We start from the raw sequence: 23700 nt of genomic DNA, 5'->3' as shown, positions 1-23700 counted from the left end.
GAGGATTTGACAATTATGCGTGCACGTAGAGTTCCTTTCCATCAGGCAACAGGGGCTAATTATCCACGAACTATCTTGGTCAACTTCTCGGATTTCCGGATTAAGGAACACATTCTTTCTAGAGCTATTCAGCAGAAAATGTTTACAGTGCTTAAAAACGCTTCCCTGAAGATTTTTCCAGATCTTTCAGTGGCTTCAACGAGGCAGAGAACGGCCATTCAAGAACTAGCCTATAAATTTCGGTTGATAGGTGCCCAGGCCTCCTTAGTTCAATCCACTAAACTAATAGGTTTTTTGGAAAGGGGAATTCAAGCTCTTTAATATTCTTTCCGAAGCCCAGGCTTTCCTAAAGTCTACCAAAAACTAAAGATGTATTTAGGATTTGAAGAACCTTTTTTTCCCTTTTTTTTGAGGGGGGGTGCTTTTTCAATGGTGTTGACGGGAGTTTGAGGGGGGGGTTGAGAGAGCTGATCTCGACAGGCTTAGGATGCAATTCCATGGCATCCTTTAAGATAGGAGTTCCGTGAGGCATGATGCAAGGGGGATTCCTGCTACGGGGGTGGGTAGGGTTGGTTGGGAGTGGTTTGGGGTTGAAGAGACAAACGAATGGATCAAAATAATTTTTTAAAACATAACAACAGTCCCTTGCACACGCCAACAGTATATATTATGTATCACTGACAATAATAAAAAACACTCTTGTTCCTCCGTTGAACCAGTCACTTCAATTTAATCCCGAGATCCTTAGGCAACACGTGTTTCGTCGCACTTTATTGATGTGCGCAGTGACTTCTTCAGGGCTAAGAAACAAACAAGTGTATAGAAGTTGGAAGTAAAATGTATCCATCACTAACATCAGATATCTGTTACCCTTTGTGACAGTATGTTTATCGTCGAGAGCGGCTCAAGTATAGTCCTTGAGCCTGTGGAAACCCATGCTGTTTTACTAAAACATATAACCATTGCTGTCTTTGAACATATTTGTGCAGTTAAAAGATGATCGCTATTCCAAACAAAAATTGTCAGCAAATGAAAATGAGTCAGTTTCTGGTGCCTTAGTTAGTGACATCCAATCTCTGCGCTTTTATCAGTGACTCTTCTAAAGTGATTTAAGAAGCACAGCACCCCCTCAATGTTGCCTCAGATCAAGAAAAAGTATATTTATAATCTAAGAAGTACCTCTAATCTCTTTATATGGACCCTATAATGTTTTTAACAATTTACAAAAGGCCAGATAGTTGGGTTCCTAACGCAAATGAAGTGGAAGAGTATTACAGAACCTAACGGCATTATAAGAAAACAGGCGGCCCCCACTCCTAGCCTTCTTGATCCTGGGAACTGTGGCAAGACCCAGATTGTCCGAATGCAGGTGTCTGTTTGCAAGCTAAGGCCGGACAATAGAACAATTGATGGTAGGCCTCTTCCCTGCTAGCGTATTGTGAACAATACACATAGCCTTAAAATTAACTCTCTCCTTGATGGGGAGCCAATGGAGAGATTTCAAGGCTGGCTTTGTGGATTGACATTTTGGAATCTCCAGAAGGATCCTGGCTGCTCAATTTTGCACTGTCTGTAGTTTTGAAATGGTCCCGCCTCGGGCTCCTAAGTAAAGGGCATTCCTGTAGTCCAGGCACGATAAAATGAGCACCTGGACCATGAGCTTTCTTGCCCGGAAGGGAAGAAGTGGGAGGACTTTGCAAAGCATTTTTAGGATGATGTTGCAGGAGGCCGCAACATTATGCGCCTGAACCTTAAAGCTCAGGTCTTGATCAAGCCAAATGCCTAGGCTTTTCATCTGGGTCTTGGGGGCCAGAACAGGGCCCAGGCAGGCTGGCCACATTACTTCAGGTTCAAAAAGGGCAGAGTTCACTAAAATCATCATCTCCATATTTTCTCCATTCAACTTCAAGAAGGAATTAGTCATCCAATTAGCTACCTCTTCCAAGCAAGGGCGGAGGCCAAAAGAGGAGTTGTCAGAATAGTTAAGTGCCACTACAAGCTGCGTGTCATCAGCGTAGGTCACTATGTGCACCCCAAAAGGCAGCACAATCTCAGCTAACTGGCTCATATAAATATTAAATAGGGTGGGACTCATGGATGATCCCTGAGGAACTCCGCAGCAGAGGGGCACTTGTTTTGAGGCGACATCAGCTTCAAAGAGCTGAAAGGATCTGTCATCCAAAAACGATGGCAGCCATGCCAAACCAACCCCTGTCACCCCCAAATTTATGAGTCTATGGACCAAAATCTGGTGGTTGACCGTGTCAAAGGTTGCACTGATATCCAAGAAGATGGAGAAGGGAAGAAAATAATGTGGTGTTAAAATAACGAATCCACTAGAACTGGTGAGTAGTGATAATTGTGGAAAGATATTGTAGGGAAACCAACCTCAGTTCCGGTTGTATTTCCGACCTGGAATAGGTTCTAGTACTCCAGTGGTATTTGCACAATAAAGGGCAACAGTGATTACTGTGTCCAAGATTTAGTGTATTCCAGAATTCTTTTCTGAGCACACTGAATGACATCGCCTGGGATGATACAATGACACTGGTCACACTAGATGTCACTGTTCTCTACACGAGCGTTCAATATGACTTGGATTTACAGGCATTAAGACGCACGCTCAACTCTAGCCCGGCTAGCCTCTGGGAACACACGGGCATGTTACTGGAAATGACACAAATAATTTTGGAAAATAATGTGTTTCTTTTCAAAGGGTCATGGTACAGACAGATGCGTGGAGTGGCCATGGGCTCTAAATTTCCCCCGTCATACGCTAATCTGTTCATGGGATGGCTGGAGGAGAACAGGATATGGGGCACTGTGGGCAGTGAATGGAATGACTCTATCCTGTTCTGGGGCAGGTACATTGACGATTGTTTACTTATCTGGACAGGCGACAATGACAAACTGACCAGATTTGTGACACATATCAACAGCAATGATGCCAACATTAGGTTCACTTCACCCATAGCAAAACCTCCCTCACTTTTTTGGATGTGGAACTTTTTGTTTCCAGTAATACAATTGACAGCAGAATATACAGGAAGACTACGGCTTGCAATAGTGTGTTACATGAAATGGCGCGCTTCCCAAACACCAGATCAATGCTATCCCCTACGGGGAATTTATACGAACTCAACGTAATTGCAGCACTGATAGTGACTTTGCGGGTTGCTTCAAAAATATTGGGGGACAGATTTGTGCGCAGAGGTTACAGCCAACGAACGATACATAATGCACTGAGCAGGATTTCACGAGTAGAAAAAAAAAAACTTCAAGATGGAGGCAAACGAGGGATCCTAAAACTATTCGGCTTGTTACAGTTTACAATGCACTCAATATGACACTCACCAAGAGCATGCGAAAACACTGGCACCTATTGTGTGCTGACAAGACATTGGAGGCTTTTATCTCTTCTAGACCAGAGGTGACATTTCGTAAGGGCAAGAGCCTCAGGAATTTACTGAGTCCCAGCTTCCCAAAAGCAGGTACTCAGAGAAATTGGCTATTGTCACAGTGTCTTGGTTTCTAGAAGTGTGGACGCTGCTCTGCGTGTAGATGGGCCTTAGATAAAAAGAAGGAGATTTCTGGCCCCAATCACTGCCCTTACAAGATAACCACCAATATCAACTGTCAGACCAACTATGTGATTTACTCAATCGTTTGCCAATGCCAACAAAAGTATATTGTCAGCACTATTAGGGCTCTTAAGGACCGCATTGTAGACCACGTCAGGGCGGTCAAACAGGCTGACACTAGATAACCTGTGGCAATGCACATAATGGATTGTCCAGCTCAGGACAGCCACAAATCCTTCTCTTTTTTTGGATTTGACACCGTACCCAGACACGTGAGGGGTGGCAATAGAAAACTTTTGTTGAGGAGGAGGGAAGCAACTTGGATTATGCGATTGAGAAGTGTTGAGATAGGTATGAATACAGACCATGAATTATATTACTTTTTGAGGGACTAGCACTCATGGTCCATTCTTATGCATCATTTCACCAGGACATAGTATGTCTACGCTACTGCATACAACACTACTCATGTGGGCGTGTCACTACCCCATTATATCCCTGTTTCCAACGTGGCTCTCCTATGCTGAGCGACCTTTCTTCTACTCACTTTCAACCTTTTACCGTTGTAAATGCTAGAAGTAATAAAATGTCAACCTGCTCTCTTTCTTACACGTGTAGATCGTTCTAAGAAATGTGAACTATTGAATTATGTTATAACCCCCGCATTTGCCACACTCCCGGTTTTCCATACTTGTATTCCTTATCATAAATAAGCCAACGTAGACTTGCTCTTGTGGTGGTCATTGTTGGCCGCAGTTTATTATGCATACCCGTATATACATATCCCTACTGTTGTACATCCTGCCATAAATCATTATTGCTGAGCTGTCATCTTGTATCTTGCTTTGTTTGCATCTCGTTATACATTGTGTTTGCAAAAATCATATGTACATTGGACACATTGCATATTAGACTGACGGTTCGTTACACAGGTCATTTGCAGGCTTGTATTGTCTCTTGGCCCTACGGGGTCGTTGCTTCGTTCGGTTGGATTTGCCCTTCCAGGGGTGTAGCTTTTGTCCCAGAGTTATGCCACAACTCGCTACCTTGCCGATTCTTGTTGTGCCCTGCCATCCGGCGGGGGCTGGGCAGCGAGCGCCGTCTCCGATAGCTACCCCCTTGTGGTAGGCCAACTCACCCAGCCGTAAGGCATCCCAGAGTGAGTGGTCCTAGCCACCGGCCATAGGCCAACTCACCCAGCCGTAAGGCATCCCAAGGTAAGTGGTCCTATTCCGGCGCACCGCCCTCCGGTGTGCCTCCGTACCAACCATTATTCCTGTAGTTTTTTCATCATCGTCTTGCTTGTTCCTCCTGACTGAGACATAGCTATCTCTTCGGTGTGGGTGGGTGGGACAATGATTTTCGGTACTGCTCCCCCGCTCCCCAACAGATAGGAGTATCCCAGAGGGAGCAGTGCTTATACCCCCCCCAGGTTCTGTAGCGCCTTTGCTTGGTCCCCCCCCATTGGGGGGTTTGTATAATGCCTCCGCCCCCATTGGCCGGGGGGGCTGGCGACTATGTGGCGGCAGCAGCGGGGGGGGGGGAGCTGGAGCTCCCTGCTCTGGGGTTCGAAAAACTGGTTTAGTCCGGGGGTGGGAGGGGGGGGCTCAGCGTAGGTTATGGCGCCAGCCCTTTAGGCCCCCTTCAGTGGCGGCCTCTGCTCTACTTGTTACAACCCTATTCTTAATTCTAAAAAGGCTCTTTTATGCTGACTGACATTTCTTTACTCTCACAATGTCAACAGTTGATTGGCTACCTGCTTTTCGAATCAAACGTATAAACCTTCCTTAACCCCTTCGGTGCTCATGACGGAATGGTTCCGTCATGAGTACAGGTGCTCCTGTGTTCATGACAGAACCATTCCGTCATGAGAACAGGGGCACTAAATCCCTCTGCTGCAGACAGCAGAGGGATTTCCCTTTTTTTTTATTGGCCTCGGGAGGTGGAGGAAGAGCTTTTTCAACCTCCTGATGCCAATTTACATTTTCATTGCAATGCGTACCGCGCGCATGGCACGATGACGTCATTGTAATGAAAATGAAACTGAAATGAGCCAAGAGGCTCATTTCAGTTTCACTTTCTACTTGCTCAGGGGGCTATCTCAACCCCCTGGGCACGTAGAAAGTCAGGAGAGGTATCGTTGGAAAGGGGAGAATCTCCCCTTTTCAATTGTACCCCAGGAGGACGATCCCCAAGCAGAGATCCACCCACTAGGCACCAGGGAGGGTGGAGCGGCCCCTTGGGCAAGGATCTTTGCTCCCCCATAATATTTTTGGCACATTTAGTCTTTCTGCCCCTCCATGGGGGCAGATGGGGTAGTAGCCCCCAATCTGCCCCCCCAAGGGGGCAGAAAGCCCACTAGATACCAGGGATTTTTGTTTACATTTTATTTAGGGTTGGGGGCTGCCCAATATGGGCATGCCAATGCCCCCACCCCTGGCCATATAAACAGTCTTTCTGCCCCCTGGGGGGGGCAGATGGGGGCAGTAGCCCCCAATCTGACCCCGGGGGCAGGAAGCCCACTAGATACCAAGGATTTTTTTTAAAATTATAATTAGGGGTGGGGGCTGCTCAATATGGGCATGCCAATGCCCCCACCCCTACCCCCACAAAACTGCAGTCTTTCTGTCCCCCCGGGGGAGGAGAAAGCCCACTAGAAACGAGGGATTTTTTATTATGTAAATTAAGAGTGGGGCTGCCCATTATGGGCACGCCAAAGCCCCCAATCCCCCCTGCACAATAACAGTCTTTCTGCACCCCCGGGTGCAGATGAGGCAGTAGCCCCCAATCTGCCCACCCCAGGGGGGCAGAAAGCCCACTAGACACAAGGGTTTTTTTTACGATTAATTTAGGGGTGGGGGCTGCCAAAGATGGGCATGCCAATGCCCCCACCCCTCCCCCCACAAAAGTCCAGTCTTTCTGCCCCACTGGGAGAAAGATGGGGGCAGTATCCCCCAATCTGCCCCCATGTGGGCAGAAAGCACCCTAGACACCAGGGATTCTCTTTTTATAGGCCCAGGGTGGGGGCTGCACAGAATGGGCATGCAAATTCCCCCACCATAACCCACCCAAAGAAAACTAAAGACTTGCTGCCCCTCCAGGAGGAAGATCGGGCAATAGCCCCTGATCTGCCCCCGGGGGGGCCAGAAAGCCCATTAAGCGTCAGGTATTTTTTTTTATATAGGTAGGGGTGTGGGTTGCCCAGAATGGGCATGTCAGGCCCCCACCCCCCTAAAAAATTATAGTCTTTCTGCCCCCCCTGGGAAGCACATGGGGCAATAGCCCCTTATCTGCCCCCCCTGGGTGGGACAGAAAGCCCACTAGGCACAATAGATTTTTTTCCTCAAAGTTCGGGGTGGGGGTTGCCCAGAATGGACCTGCCAATCCCTCCACCCCCCAAAAAAGATGCCACAGCCTTTCCGCCCCCCCAGGAGGCAGATGGGGGTAGTAGCCCCTGATCTTCCCCCTGGGGGGGCCAGAAAGTCCACTAGGCATCAGTGATTATGCTGGCTTTTCTATTAGTAGGGATGGGGGCTTCCCAGAATGGGCATCCCAATGCCCCCACCCCCCAAAAGAATAGACACAGTCTTTCTCTCCCCTTGGGGGCATATCGGGGCAATAGCCCTTGATTTCACCCCTCCCCAGGGCGGCAGAAAGCCCACTAGGCACTGAATTTTCTTCAGGATGTGCCTACCTATGGATTTTAGGCCCTAGCGCAGCCGGAAAATAGGGAAACCTAGCAAACCTGTACATTGTTGAAAACTAGACACCAAGGGGAATCCAGGATGGGATTACTTGTGTGCCTCTCACCAGCTTCTGTTCCCCAGAATCCCTTGCAAACCTCAAACTTTGTCTAAAAAGCCACATTTTCCTCACATTTTTGTTGTGGAAACTTCTGGAATCTGTGTGGATCCACAAAATTCCACACACTCCGCATTTCCCAAAGTCTTCCGATAAAATTGGTACCTCACTTGTTTGGGTAGGCCTAGTGCCCGTGACAGGAAACAGCCCAAAACGCAATGTGGACACACCACATTTTCTCAGTGAAAACTGACCCTTTTTTTGCAGAGTGCCTAGCTGTAGATTTTGAACCCTAGCTCTGCCGGCACCTAGGGTATCCCAGCAAACCTATAGATTTTTTTTTAAACTAGACACCCAGGGGAATCCAGGATAGGGTGACATGTCTGGCTCTCCCCAGGTTCTGTTACCCAGAATCCCTTGCAAACCTCAAAATGTGTATAAAAAACACATTTTCCTCACATTTTTGTGGTGGAAAGTTCTGGAATCTGTGTGGATCCACAAAATTCTACTCACCCCGCATTTCCCAAAGTCTACTGAGAAAAATGGTACCTCACTTGTGTGGGAGGCACAAGTACCCGCGACCCAAAACATATTGAGGCGACATTGCCTGTTGCGGGTACTTGGGCCTCCCACACGAGTGAGGCACCATTTTTATCGGGAGACCTGGGGGAACGCTGGGTGGTAGGGAATTTGTGTCAGCCTGGTGACGCCACAACTTTCCCACACAAAAATGTGTGGAAAAAGTGATTTTTTCAGCTAAATGTGAGGTTTGCAGGGGATTCTGGGTAAGAAAACATTGGGAGATCCACGCAAGCCATACCTCCCTGGCATCCCCCAGGTGTTTAGTTTTCAAAAATGTATAGGTTTGCTAGGTTTCCCTAGGTGCTGGCAGAGCTAGGGTTCAAAAACTACAGCTAGGCACTTTGTAAAAAAAGGGTCATTTTTCACAGTGAAAATGGTGTGTCCACCTTGCGTTTTGGGCTGTTTCCTGTCGCGGGCACTACGCCTACCCACACGTGTTAGGTACCATTTTTTTTGGAAGACTTTGGGAAATGCGGGGTGGGTGGAATTTTGTGGATCTACGCAGATTCCAGAACTTTCCACCATAGAAAATGTGGTTTTTTTTGACAATTTTAAAGGTTTGCTAGGGATTCTGGGTAGCAGAACCTGGTGAGAGCCAGTGAAGTCAACCCATCCTGGATTTCTCTGGGTGTCTAGTTTTCAAAAATGTATAGGTTTGCTAGGTTTCCCTAGGTGCAGGCAGAGCTAGCGTTCAAAAACTACAGCTAGGCACTTTGCAAAAAAAGGGTCATTTTTCATTGTGAAAATGTGGTGTGTCCACGTTGAGTTTTGAGACATTTCCTGTCGTGGTCACTAGGCCTACCAAGACAAGTGAGGTACCCTTTTTATTGGGAGACTTAGGGTATTACAGAATTGTAGAGCAACTGTCATTACCTATTGACTTCAGATGCATTTCTGCCTTCCAAATGAAAGACAATGTGTAAAAAATAAGTCATTTTGAAAAATGACCTATAATTCTTATGCTAGTATGGGTACTCCCAGTTTCAGAAATGTGCAAATATCTACTGTTTCTAAACTCTATATTTTGTTCACATTTCAGAAATACATAGGTGTCTTTCATACCAATTTTTCCATGTATACATGTTCCCAAAATAATTGCTATATACCCAGTACCTAATAAAAAACCCTTGCAAGACACTGCTCAGTTGTTGGCTCTGGGTTCATCGTGTTCTTGGTCAACCTACAAGTCCTATATATCCCCACAACCAGAAAGGTCCAGTAAATGTAACGGTATATTGCTTTCAAACAGCTGTCATAATTAGAAGAAGTTACAGGTGAAAACATTGACACAAATGGCTGTTTTTTCAACTAATTTTAAATTTTTCCTGTATTTAACTGTTAGTTTCTATGGAGAAACCTTAAAGGATCTACACAAATGACTCCTTGCTGAATTTAGAATTTTGTCTACTTCTCTAACATTTTTAGCTTTCCGGGATCCATTATTGCTTTCATACCCATTTCTAGCATTAACTGGAAGTAGGTTGAAAGCACATAAAATAGCAAAAATAGGCTATGTTGCAGAAAAATGCCAAAACTGTGTAAAACATTTTTGGTTTTGTGACAAAAGTCTGCTTGTCCCTGAAAGCTGGGAAGATGGTGATTTCAGCACTCAACCCCTTTTCTGATACCATTTGCAGGGAAAAAAACAGACGCTTTAATCTGTAGCTCTTTTTTCCAATTTTTTCGCAAAAAAACAAAATTTAGCTGTATTTTAGCTAATTTCTAGGTCCCCTCCAGGGAAATCCACAAACCCTGGGTCCCAATAGAATCCCTGTGATGTTGGAAATGGATAGTATCCAAATAATGTAGTGTAATGCGAATGGATTATTGAATTGTAAAAAAGCAAGCTCTATGTTCACTTGTTTGCTGCATTTCTCCCCCCAGGTTTTGTTCATTCAGGAAACTCATTTTAAGTCAAACTCACCCAAAATGATTCTTCCTAAGGGGTATAACCAAGCTTATTTTGCCTCTGTTTGTGGGGTCGCTATTATATTTTCTAATAATTGTACTTGTGAAGTACTAAAAGTTAATCATGTTCAAGGCTGATGGATCTTTTTAAAAATCAAGCTTAGAGGTGTATTGCTCAATCTTTTGAATTATTATAGCCCTATATTTGATGACAATTCAGCTTTGCTCCAAATCTATGAGTTATTAGCTGCTTCTGATGGATCTATAATTGGGGGGGGGGCTTCAACTGCATTCAGGATATTCGGCTTAATACTTCAAATACAACTAAGAAGCAATTAAAGCCCAAATCAACTAAGTTGATTAATAGGATGAAATAGAATTTTGCCCTTCTTGATCCCTGGTGTCAAGGCCATCCAGGGCAGTCTCACTATACTTGTCATTCCTCCAAGTACAAGACTGCCTCTTGAATAGATTTTTTTTTAATCATCAACTTGCTACTTAGAGGGGAGTCTGACATAATTTCTAATTCCTTTTCCGATCATTCAGCTATTTCTACGATAGTTTAATTGAATGAAGCTCAGTCTAGAAGTAGCAAGCATTGGCATTTCGATAAATCCCTTCTTGAAGATGTGATTGGATTGCTGGGACGCAGCTTTTCATAAAAAACTTCTTTGAAATTAACGAGAATTCTGCCCCTGTGTTTTCTGTGTGGGAGGCTTTTAAAGCTGCCTTTAAAGGCCAGGTAATAGCCTATGAGAGTGAACCGAGTAAACTACGAACCCAAGTGGTGCTCTCGTTACAGTCAGCAGTTAAAAGAGCAAGTGTTAGGTTAAATAAGGCCAGGTCGGATTCCCAAAAAACTGCCTCTCTCCAAGATCTAGTGGCAGCCAAAGACAATTTGTGACAATTTTTTAATCTACAGGTAATCAAGGAGAGCAAGGCTTTAAATAAAACTCTGTGAGGTAAGCCAATATATAGGACAATATTTGGCCCTGGCTACTAAAATCCATAATAGTCAAAATGTAGTCACTCAGATCAGGGATCCGGAAACGGGCATAGTAGAAGATTCAAAGAATAAAATTGCCAAGGTTTTTCTGCTACATTTTCAAACTATCCGTGAGGAAGGGCAGGCTATAAGCCTAGCATCGCTCATACAATATTTTGAATCTCTACAATTGCCCTCTATTTCAGAGAGCATGACTGACTCCCTTGATAAGCCTATTTCACAATTTGAAGTTAGTAATATACTAAAAAATATGGCTAATGCAAAATCTGCAGGAAACTGCGGCATCCCTGTTGAAGTTTTTAAGACCTTTGAACCTCTGTTTCTGCCCTTTCTTACTAAATGTTATAATTTGATTAAAAAAATGGTGATTCCATATCAAAAAACTTTAAAGAAGCAGTGATAGTTTGCTTTCTCACGAGAGTATACTATTGAATAATGTTAGAATTCTGGTTGCAATGTTACACCTCACCTGGCGGCCCTACTTAAGGCGGTCCGTTTTGCTGTTCTGCCCTACCAGGTTCCATTCGTCCTGCTTGGCAGCTTGGCAGTGCATTTAGCGCTGTGTTTGAAGCGCGCTTGTTTTTAAAGTACCCGTTTTTATTTTTTTTTATTTTCTTTCTATTTGCCCTGTTTTTAGTGGGGTAGCTGTCCCCTTACCTGCATATAATTGGTCTGCTCACCGCTGCTTAGCGGGTCCGGTTCTGAGGGTTTAGGAGCTTAGTCTCGATCTTTGTTTGGGCGCCATCTTGGGAGGGGTAGTGACGCTTTCCCAGCGCCATATTGAGTGTCCTAGTGGGGCGGTTCTCACTTCACCTGGCGGCCCTACTTAAGGCGGTCCGTTTTGCTGTTCTGCCCTACCAGGTTCCATTCGTCCTGCTTGGCAGCTTGGCAGTGCATTTAGCGCTGTGTTTGAAGCGCGCTTGTTTTTAAAGTACCCGTTTTTTATGTTTTTTTATTTTCTTTCTATTTGCCCTGTTTTTAGTGGGGTAGCTGTCCCCTTACCTGCATATAATTGGTCTGCTCACCGCTGCTTAGCGGGTCCGGTTCTGAGGGTTTAGGAGCTTAGTCTCGATCTTTGTTTGGGTGCCATCTTGGGAGCGGTAGTGACGCTTTCCCAGCGCCATATTGAGTGTCCTAGTGGGGCGGTTCTCACCTCACCTGGCGGCCCTACTTAAACCAGTCCTCTGCGCACAGCCGGATCGCGCAGCGGGTGCGCCCTCGCTGTGCCTGAGTCTTGCCAGAGTCCTGCCCGTCTGCGCCCGTCAGCGTCTTGGAGGCGTCGGAGCGGCGGGTGGGGTTAGCTCTGTAGGATTAGGAGTGGTGCTGATAGGATGGTATGTTACTCGCCGCAGGAGCTGCGCTCCTCGCAAAAGGTCTCGGGCGCTTGCCATACAGTCTTTCCTGGCCGTTTCAGGGGTAAGAGGCGCTGCCCGGCCTGTGGCTGGACACCAGGTACTGTCCCGACTATCCAACTGAATACGGGAGCGGGCAATGTGAAGCATATTTGCATGCTTTTAAATACCAGATCTGTGCCCAGACATGCTCAGGAGATCTTTGATCTCATTGTTACGGAACAACCTCTTTGCCTGATGTTGACAGAGACATGGCTTGGGGATTTGTCCAATCCTGATATCGCCATAGCAATTCCTCCTGATTATAATATTTTTAGGCAAGATAGGCTGGAGGGGAGGGGTGGTGGTGTGGCACTTGTAGTGAATAAACTTGCCGCCTGTTCCATTATCCCTATGGATGCTATCACAGGCTCGGAATCCCTCGCCTTTTCTATCGTACTGACCGCCCACCAAGCTCTTAAAGGGCTGTTGGTTTATAGACCCCCTGGACCGGCTGGCTCCTTCTTCGAGGAGCTGCAGTCAGCTATCTCGTTGCTGGCCTTAAGAGCGGAGCATTGTGTGTTGGCTGGAGATTTTAACTTTCATATGGATGAGGGAGAGGACCCTGAGGTGATTAAATTGATCGATATTACGGCCCCTCTAGGCCTTGTCCCTCACCTCTCCGGTCCAACACACAATAGGGGCCATACCCTGGATCAGGTTTTCTCGACGCTCCCCTTAGAGGGGTTAGAACTTTTACCGGTGCTTTGGTCTGATCATAAATTGGCCAAATTTTATGTGCCAGGCTTGGAGAAACCCTCTAGTACCGTTTTTAGACAGCAGGGACTAGGAGTGAGGGCATTCCATCGGGTGACCCCAGAGATGCTAGCTCAGGCTTCTCTTGATCATCCTTGCCACTGTTCGGGCGATTTGGAACGGGACCTCGAGTCTCTGCAGGCGTGGTTGATGGACAGGCTAGATGATCTCGCCCCTGTGAGGACACCCCGAGCAACATCAAAGCGGGTTTCTGCCCCTTGGTTTACGGAAGCACTGTCAGCTTCTCGCCGGCAGTGCAAGGTGGCTGAGAGGGCGTGGCGCTCACATTATGACCCGGCGGCCAGGCTGCTGTATAGGACCACGATTAAAACATACCATCGTGATATCCTCCTTGAGAAAAAGGGTTATTTTGCGAGGAGAATAGAGGCTGCCTCCAATTCCTGCAAGGAGATTTTCACCATTGTGAGGGAGTTCACGACTCCACGGTCTAATGTAACCCAGGCCGCACCCACTGAGTCGTGGGTTTCTGCTCTTGCCAACTTCTTTACAGCTAAGATAAAGTTGATTCAGGACTCCTTTCCCTCAAGGATGGTGGAAGCGTGCCTCAGCTTTGCGGATGAGCCAGTTCCATCGGCTCCTGAGGAGTTCATCTTGGCCGATTTTCCACCTATTTCAGCTGCATCGTCATTGGCATTGATGGTTAATCTTAAATCTGGGTCGCCTCTTGACCCATGCCCTGCCAAATTTTTGGCGAAGATGGCGGCGGTTGTAAATCCCTTGGCAAATCCACTCTTGAATCTCTCTTTGTGTGAGGGGGTGGTCCCGCAGGCTTGGAAGCAAGCGATGGTGATCCCCCTCCTCTAGAAGCCTGGCCTAGACCCTGAGGCGTTGGCCAATTATAGGCCAATCTCTCTTCTTCCTGCGCTGGCTAAAATTGTGGAGAAGCACGTGCACACCGTGCTCTCTGGATTTTTGGAAACCAAAGATCTGCTTCATCCTACTCAATCTGGCTTCCGCCCCAATTTAAGCACCGAGACGGCGCTTTTGGAGGTGTCTGAAGCCATTAAGGAGGCACTGGATTCAGGAGGTAAAGCTATGCTTGTCATGCTTGATTTGTTGGCGGCCTTTGACACCGTCCCCCACGAGGGTCTCCTCGTCAGACTTTATGAGATCGGTCTGAGGGGGACGGTGCTCAGCTGGTTTAGATCATTCTTAGCGGACCGTCGACAAACGGTCTGGGTCTCCCCAAGCTCTGCCGTGATGCCGCCTTTGAGATGTCGGAGTCCCTCAGGGCTCTGTGTTGAGTCCGACTCTTTTTAACATCTTTATGACTCCATTGGCCACTCTGGCGGAGTCCTTGGGGGCCCAGATCGTATCCTATGCCGATGATACTCAGCTCCTCTTTACGTGTGGGAAAGGTGAGGAGTTTGACGGAGAGAGTATTCGTGAGTGCCTTGGGGCTGTTTTCAAATGGTTTCGGCTGAACAGCCTCAAATGCAACTCAGATAAGTCTGAGGTACTCTTTTTTAAGTGTACCTCTGATCCAGATTGGCAGGAATGGTGGCCGACTAATATGTTTCCTCCTGCACATTCCTCCCAGCAGGCAAAAAATTTGGGAATTAAGATCGACAATGGTCTGACGCTGAGATCTCAGATCCTCGGTCTTACGGGCACATGTTTTGGCCTCCTGAAGATGCTCCGGAAGTTTTTTCCTTTGCTTTCAGAAGAGCACAGGAGGATCACTGTGCAGGCCTTAATTGGCTCCAGATTGGACTATTCTAATGCCCTATATCTGGGTCTTCCGGAGTATCTGTTACAGCGCCTTCAGGTGGTCCAGAACTCGGCTGCTCGGGCTATCTTCGGCCTTCATAGGCGAGCCAGAGTGTCTGGCCTTCTGCAGTCGCTGCACTGGCTGCCTATCCGGAAGCGGATAGTCTTCAAGGCGTTGACGCTGGCTCATAAGGCTCTCTATGCCTCGAGCGCAAAATATCTGCAAAGGAGGCTTACTTTTTATCGCCTGGCTCGATCTTTGCGATCCGAATCTCTCTTCCTTGCGGTGGTCCCTCGAGTAAAGAGGGCCCGCGTAGGGGGTCGCTCCTTCAAGCTGAAGGCATCGCAGCTGTGGAATGCTTTGCCATTGTCTGTACGTAGCACGTCTAATTTGCTGACCTTTAGGAAGGGCCTTAAAACTTGGCTCTTTGCCTCTTAGCATGCTTTCTTCCTCAGTTTTGCTGTCTTTCTTTTGTCTTTCTGTGTTATGGTTCTATGTTTTCAAGCTGCCAATAAAAAGCGCCGGGACACTCCAATGGAGTAGCCGTGCGCTATAGAAATCCTAAATAACATAACATAACATAACAGGTCTCTTCTAACTGATTGAAGTGATTTCTCTGTAAAATGAAAGCTAGAGTTAAATGTTGGTTCAGAGCACTCAGAGGTGATCAGAGTTGAACATTTGTTTACACAGGCATCTATTTTGCCTTCCTTGCTTTTCAATTTGTTGGGTTTTCTCTGTAAAAGGAAAGCTAGAATGGTAGTTCATTCAGAGAGGTCACAGGTGATCATAGTTGAGAACGAAGTTACACAGGCATCTAGTCTGTCTCTCTAGATTTTCATTCTTCATGTACAACCTTCTCGTCAACACTTATTAAACCTAGTGTTAGGTTTTAATATGATGTGGAAGATATATAAATTGTATTAAATTTGTCTCAAGATTCAATTTCAAATCAAAAGAATGTTTCTGGGATTTCTGACACATTGAAACCTGCATGATTACAGTTTGCTTAGCCTCAAGGCAGCTGAAATAGAGTTCTTGTTCGTTGGCATGGATTACTGAACATGAAAAGTGTTCAGTAGAACTGCATTTTTTTCTGAAGAGGTTGAGCAAAGTAGATATACCCTCTCAGAGACAGGCAGACCCACTGTGGCAAGAACAATTATTGGTACAACATTAGATTACAGGAAAGCTTTATTGTCTGGAACTTGTAATGTCAATATAAAAAAAAGAGTTTACAGAATGCATAACTAGAACAGTTCTTAACCTACCTAAGCAATATTGTGTTACAAACTAGCTTCTTAATCACCAACATGTTGCAGATTTCAAATTAGAGTCTAGTAGTGGTAAAAAGATTTTGCCCTCATCCTTTCAACATGGTAAAACTGGTATATCCTGTATTGGCATGTTTCACTTACCTGTAAGCTCCTAGTATATGGTGCAAAGTGTACTCAGGGCTTGTAAGTTAAATATCATTGGATGACTGCAGCACTCATTTTGCCATCCAATACAGTAATAGTGCAAACATGACTGTATGCCTACCATCTGAAGCCTGACTGTTGCAGTTTTACACAGCAAGATCAACCTTTCAAAATAACAACTTTTGGTAAGTCAAATTCATCCTTTTAAATATTTATAAGTCACTCCTGTGTGGGCCATATTGCCCACAGGGCAGGGTGCATGGTATGTAAAAATTGGAATTGTAGGGATGCAACGTTTAACATGTCCTTACAGTGAAAAAAAGCCTCAGAGGCTTTTTTTCACTGTATTAAGGGTGGCTGTTTCCTAAGGAAATACTGGATTACCTTCTTTCATTACATTTATGCAATTGCATAATTCGAGTGGCAGGGCCACTGGAATTATGTGATTGTGCGTCTACAGCATTTATTTCATAATTATATATTTGCCACATTTGCGCATAATCAGTCATCTGCTGCATAATCTGCAGAGTTTAACAATACAAAATTTGTTTCTAGCTCAAACGGTTCATAAGTTAATAAAAACACAGCGACATGTGTTGCCGCGCAGTAGAAGGCCCTGAGCAAAGCTTGACTGTTCACCTTTCTGTTGCTTATTGCTATCGTTGGTTGTTAAACCAGTACTAAGGATGTAAAACCGATGTCCAGAAAGTGTAAAAATTATCAAACATTGAAGTAATATTATAACAAAATATGCTCCATTATGCAGCATAATTTGCCCTTTCTTGCCACACAATTTACTGAACCCTGCTGCATGATTAGTTCATCCCCTGTTGCATAATTCAGTGGCCCTGCATTTCCAGTAAGAAAACAGCAAGAAAAATAACTGACTATTTATAATAATTCATAAAATCCAATTCAAATGGTGGAGTTAGATTTTTGATAAATATTAAGGAAAAAGAACATTTAGAAGGTTGTGTTGTAACTTCCTAAAGCCTCTAGAGGCCCATTTACATTTTCTACCCCACTTCTGGGAGCCAGTAGTTAGCATTCAAATAGGTGTGGATGAGTGTGAAATGCCTCCCTGAAGCAAACAAGAGACTGACCTGAATGGGCACATATTAACCCTCTGAATCTACCAGAATATGCAGGGCTGAGCTATGAGCATCCTTTTTGACATTGCAGTGTCTCCCGCCTGACAGGTCCACTATTGCTTCACATAAAATACTTAGGGCACACTTCTAAAGACAAAAATAAGACGCAGAAACAATTCTTGTGTATTCACATTCTGGTGACTGGAAACCCTGTTCTACCAGACTTCTTGCTCTGGGTTTATCATGTGTACAGTGACTGTCCAAAACTGTATTTTAGTTTTAGAGGTTGGAGGACACTAAGATTACCATAGTACACTGCCTACATTCAACCCGCCACTCAAAGCTAAAGGTTAGTGAGGCCAAAGACTTCCACCATCTTGATAATGCCCAAAGTGAGTGAGGTTGGCCCTGAAAACGTTTCCCCCACTGATGAGGGTGTGCCCAGGAGTCATTCCCACCCATTAGCTTATGTCATCTCTAAGCACCCACTTCACAACACTCCTGGACCTTACGAAGATCAGAAGAGGACTAAAACTTGCTGTCTGCGACCTGTGAAGAGCACTGGAAGGACTGAATCTGCTCAACCTGCTCTCTCTTGCACCCAGGGCAAATACGTAGCCTCCAATGGTCAGTAGGATGATCTCCAATTAAAGCTGCAGGGATACAACAAGCTACATTAGGCTTTTTCCTAAAACTGACCAGCTGACCAGTAGAAACTGGATCCTCCTGTTTGGCCTCTGCCTGACTTTCTGTGAGGCTCTATGTGCCTTCCCTGTGGTAAATTGGACTTACAGGACTAAAGTCAGAAGGGAAAATCCTTGACTAGGACCAACATGATCAGTGTATCCGACCCACGCTCCATCGCGGTCAGTGTCAAATTGTGCCTCAGTCCGGATCCACTGTGACCATTCACTATCATTGAAACTTTCTGGTTCTTGGCACTATTTTTACTTAAACCATTGAAAATTCATATCTATGGTTCTCCCTATTAGACTGTTGTCATTTAGGTGTCAATTTGTTTTTCAGTTCTACTCTATTTTTCTAATTCAGCTTGTGAATTTTTATTGTTTTGCATCTTGGCTTAATTATTTTTTGGGTACTTCACAATTATTTTGCAAGCTAAGCCTGTTTGGTCTCCACCATAGCAACCAGGTAGTTGAGCTCAGGTTAACTTAGTGACTTTTGAGGGTTCACCCTGACAAGAGTTGTGATTATTCTTTGAGGTAGGTAGTCAACCCCCAACCCCCAAATAATAATCAAATTTCTTACAGTCACCTTGATTGTTAGGGGCATTGTATGTTGCTGCTCTATATGAAGAAATTAATAGTCTTTAAAGCTGAATAGAGGAATAGGATAGCTGCTGAGGAGTTATTTTCCTCCAGTGCTCCAAGAGGGAATTATGTTGTTCTGATTTTATTTTTACTTCCATGCCTTTTCCAACAGAATAGTTTGTTGTTTTATATACCGTTTGTCTCTGGCACTCCTATCACTAATTTCAATCATTGAGCCCATCTGTTGATACATCGGGGTTTAATGAAATGATTGCTTACAGGTCTCATAGAGATGACACTTATAGATTCATCTCAATGATCCACCCCCTCAACTGAAACAACCTCAATATGCTGATTTTGTGTTCATACTCTAAAAGTCAACCTATGGCCCGGGTTGGCACAATTTATGTGGTGCTGTCATGAAAACATTTTTATCCCAGTTATGAAGACCTTTCAGAAGCACCTTCTTTTTTGGAAATGTCTATACTTTACTGTACACCAGTCACTCTCTTCTAATTCCATTTCTGTATCTAATATTGGTTAAAGCACTGGAGAATGTGGAAATGACATAATTGAGACAGCAGTTGACAGTACAGGTGGGAGATAAGTGAATTTGTTTTGGTCTGTACAAGCTTATAATAAAATACAGCCCGTGCAACTCCTTCCACATTTCACTGAAATAACTTGCTAGATGAAGTCTTTGTTGTTCACCTAAGATCACGTTGACTGTTAGCATAATGTTTAAGAGAGAAGCCATGTTGATCAGTGTTGGAACAATATGGACCACTACTTCAATAACTGAAATGTGGGCTTTGGGAGTCATCCCACTCCAATAAAACGGTATGCATACTTACTTGACTGTCACAAAGTCATTGGTATGGTGATTTCTACCAAGGACACTGAAAAGGATGCAGTGGAGGTCCCCATTCTTCTCAGAACACTCCTAGGAAGGAGTCCATTTTTCTAGGAGGTGGGTCTATATTCCCCTACCGAATCTGAAAGTCACAAACAGAAAGTGGGTTGGACCTCCCATGGCGCACTGTGAGCCACAGGTTAAGTGATGGGACTTACCAGTACTAGAATATTTGAGGATGGGTTCTATGTCACTTCACAAGAAGCTCTGGACCTGACATGCAGCCTCCTGATTATACCTTTTCTTTTCATTGGTAATTAAGGGGAGAATGTTGGGGTTTTGAAGGACAATAAAGGGAGGGGGCTGCACCAGTGCCAAGGAGGAGAAGCTGTAGACCTGATAGTTATACTCCTGTCTGAGCTCTTCTTTTCTCCGAGGGAAAATGAAAGTGTATGCCAGTGAGGTGACAGCTATTGAAGTAGATAAGCCCATTGGCCCACAGAAGAAACTGAAATGGACTGAAATCTGTGTGAGAACTAAATTTGAACAAATCTGGAAGGACCGCTTGGGTGACAGAATCCTGTTTGAAGTTCTGGCACTTACTAACCCCTAAACTCACCTCAGAAATGGAAGATGGGAAAGAGTGAGGGACTCCTGAAGTCAAGGACCCTTGTAACCTTTATGTATGAAAATCAATATTCTTGCCGAACTAGTTTTTACCTGTGCTGGAGTTTTCTACTTTGCAGTACTACTACTCATCTTCAGTTCTTCTTAAATCATCTGAGTTTGCTCTTAATAGAGTTATTTGTGGATCAGCACAGTAAACTAGTGAAACTCTCTTCCATTCCTAGAGCCTTGTGGTCAAGCAAAAACATTTTGTTAACCAATGGAGAAGACAACTACTGTATTTTGTGTCCTGATATGGGAGTAAAAAACTGTATCTGCACATCATGACCTGATAATCCAAAACTGTGTTATTTAACAGCTATGACTATCCCTAGAGTTGGTGGGATTTTGATGGGGTAGAGGTGGACCAGGTCTAGCATTTTGTATATCCATTAATCTGCTCACCTGTATTCTATTTCTGGTGCTTTAAGGTTGACACATCTTGTGATGGCTTCGTTGACTGGAGTGAGTTTTGTACATTTATGCTGCTGCAGTACAAAGAGAAGGACTATGTGAAAACCAAAAAGGAGACATTCCTTGTTCAACAACCTACAATAAGGCTCTGCCTGCCGAATAAGGTTAGTAAACTGACAACTTCAAATAATATACATGAAATGTGCGACAACAGTTTTACTTTATTATAGGTTTCAACGGAGATCAGGGCACAGGAAATGATCACCTCATTTGCCCAATTTTCACATCCTAAAATACTTTTTTCAAATGAGCCTGCTTTGTAAATACCCTGAAGTAAAAATCAGATAAGCAGCCTTGTTTTTAACACACTTGTTTCCATCAATTTGCAAGATACCAGCTAATTTAAAGAAACCTTTGTTTAGTTGCTGACTTAACAAATTTAGCAACTAGGTTTCTTTCCTTTGGCATGGCACTCGTCCTCACTCCTTATAACTTTCCCAATCATAGTCCACCTTTCATGCTAATGCATACCTAGCCCGTCCTCTGGCTCTAGCTGCAGGCATTTCCCAAGGGGACAGATCTCCCAACAGGCATCCATATAGCGGTGATTAAATTCAAGGGGGAACACTGGTTGACGCCTCTTCAGCCAGTGTCTTCCCATCTGTTTCTGGGCTTGTACTACTGTTACTGGTTTGCCTATACCCTTGGAAGTTGCAATTTCAAAACAAAAAGCAAAAGGTGGAGGAATGTACTCAGTTGTGACCCTCTGAACACTGCCCTCCAGTCCCACCAGTAGTGGAGTTAATAAGAGAAGAAGGGCCTCCCACTACACAGATGCTACACATTAAAAAGTAACTGTAGAGCCACAATGAGTCAATGGAAAATGTAAAAATGTGGGAAAGCTACGAAACAAATGGGCAGTCCACAACACTGGACAGTACAGCCTTGAAGCTCAGAGAATGAGAGATTAGGTAACATAGTTTACGCAACGGGCAAGGAAAGCCAGGCTCTAGGGGTCATGCTGCAGGCTCAACTGGGGGTGTTAAGTAAGAATCACTGATGATTGAGAAGTGTCTGTTGGGTAAGTATCAATGTAAAGTAGCCTGAGATCTGTTGATCTTAATAAGAGACAAGGCAGCAGCATCAACGTTAGAACAATCTATGAGCCACACACCAGTTGCCACACTAATCACACCCCAGTCTGTCAATGCAACCGTAAACCTCTCCGAGATCATCCATTTCAGAGGTGTGGAAATCGTCATTAAAGTGTGCGCTAGGCTGTATGATTTGCACTAACACATGAGCTATTAAGGTATTGTAGATAAAGACAACCACCCACCATGTGAGACTGTCTACTAGTGAGTGAGGCTAGCTGACATTGGCACGGGGGGAATGATTGGGGAAACGTGCATGGCAAATAACAGATGGCCAGTAAAATTGGTTAAAATGTGACTTTGATTGAAAGATAATTTAACAGTTTCCATTAGGTGCTCTCAATATTACTCCTGGTAATACAGATATTTTCATCTGCCAAGTACCAGAGTACTGACAGTTTCGGCCCCCTCAGTAACAAACATTGTCAGTCCCCACATTCTTAGTAATCTTTTACAGATTTCACGAGCACAGTTTGAGGTATTGCCAGTTCATACATGTCCATTAAGTAGAAGTGTGAGAACATTGGCGGGGCTCAAGTCATTAAGTTCATGCGAGCTCCAGCACTATTGTCAACATGTTATATAACAAAAGCAGAAAAGGATTATTTATTATATATGAAAACATTTTAGAGAGGCAGTGCAAGGCCATGAAAAGTGAAGTGCAGAGACTAGTGCAGTCTAGTTGCCCCTCTCTTGTGCCACCTGCTGGTCAGGGCTGGACAATGCAGATGATCTCATTATTATTGATATTATTAGAGTGATGATGAAGGGGAGCCTGCATATGGAAAATTAGTCTGTTATGGGTATACTCATAACAGGTTTGCAGTTATGTATTGGAGCATGTGATACTGGAAGTGGTGGCCATTCCAGAGGTTACATAAGTTAGTTAAAGGGAAAAATATAATAAAGTTTCAGTCCAGCAAAATCTGTGTCCTCTAAAGTTTCAGTTACATATTAAAGGTTCGATAAACACAATAATGTTTTATGCTCAAATATACTGGCAGACATTTTGTTTCTAAGTAGAGTACAATACACAGGTATTGAGAATTACCTGATGAAAGAAATTATCAGTAACTACTTGTCCAGTAGCAGGGAGTCCCAGTTCTACATGTCTAATAGCAGGTACTGCCAGTTTGCACATCCTGCTAAAAGCCAGGCTGTCCATAAAAACGGGTTTCGATGGCCTCAGAAGCCCGCCTCAGGCAGTCACAGACCTAGCCTTTAATCCTCTGGCTACTATGCCACGCCAGGTAGCCATGCTGTTAAATTTCACAACTAGTGTAGGTTCAGGGTTTGAATCAGCTATTCTGGCATATTTTTTCAGCTGGGTCCTCAGCATTTAGACAGGATGGGGACAGCATCCCGACAGAATTGCCATGTTGTTCTTGGAGTGCAGGAACTGAGAGATCTGAATTCTTCTATGCCTCTGGCAATCTTGAGAGGTAATCAGGCAAGCCTACAACTGGTCAAATGATAATTTGTTTTAAAGACTGGTCAAAAGATGAGCATCAGGCAGCTTAACCAAGCCTAGCCTGGGTGCACCAACTTTAGCATAAACTAGCTCACTAAAGAGTTTCTGGCTTTAGTTGGCTCAGTAAAGCTTAGTTCTACTGCCAGGCCACCACACACACAAAGGAGATAGTTGAACTTAGGGAATTGATTATCTAGTGACCATACTGCCTTTTGATATTTTTCCAGCAAGCGGGTAGTGTAAAATAAGTTCAACCTGAGCTCATTAAGTGTGAGACGGAAATGGGAATGTACTCTTGCGAAGACCACTGTGCTATTTTTTGAGAGACAATGGGAGGTAACCTCTCTATATCAATCACACACCCTTCATTTGTAATTTCTATACTCAATGTGGACTTACACTCACAGAGGCCACATCTACCTCAAATTCGTGTTCCAACAACCAAGCAGTAGCAAACTTCTGAATGCAGTTGTGTTTGGCATTTTTCTCTTTATCAAAAAGTGTGCAGGCTGTCCCCTTATAGATATGCAAAGGATTTGCTCAAAACAACGGCCACCTAAATGGCCTTTCCCCATCTACATCCCAGAATATCATATACTGAA

The 23700-nt window shown here is 44.5% G+C and overlaps 1 protein-coding gene across 1 annotated transcript in view; it reads left to right on the top strand.

Moving 5' to 3' along the window:
- Nucleotides 1–23700, top strand: part of LOC146810311 (cilia- and flagella-associated protein 337-like) — a 1036625-nt gene that overhangs the window by 420010 nt on the left and 592915 nt on the right. Inside the window, exon 4 of the mRNA XM_085614420.1 lies at nucleotides 20491–20637. Within this exon, the coding sequence (XP_085470546.1) occupies nucleotides 20491–20637 (147 nt within the window). The remainder of the gene's footprint in view (nucleotides 1–20490; nucleotides 20638–23700) is intronic.

The sequence above is a fragment of the Triturus cristatus genome, chromosome 7, assembly GCF_964204655.1.
Source record: "Triturus cristatus chromosome 7, aTriCri1.1, whole genome shotgun sequence".
NCBI classification, from domain to species: domain Eukaryota; kingdom Metazoa; phylum Chordata; class Amphibia; order Caudata; family Salamandridae; genus Triturus; species Triturus cristatus.
The sequence above is the reverse complement of the archived record's forward strand: the minus strand, read 5'-3'. Positions and strand labels throughout refer to the sequence as shown.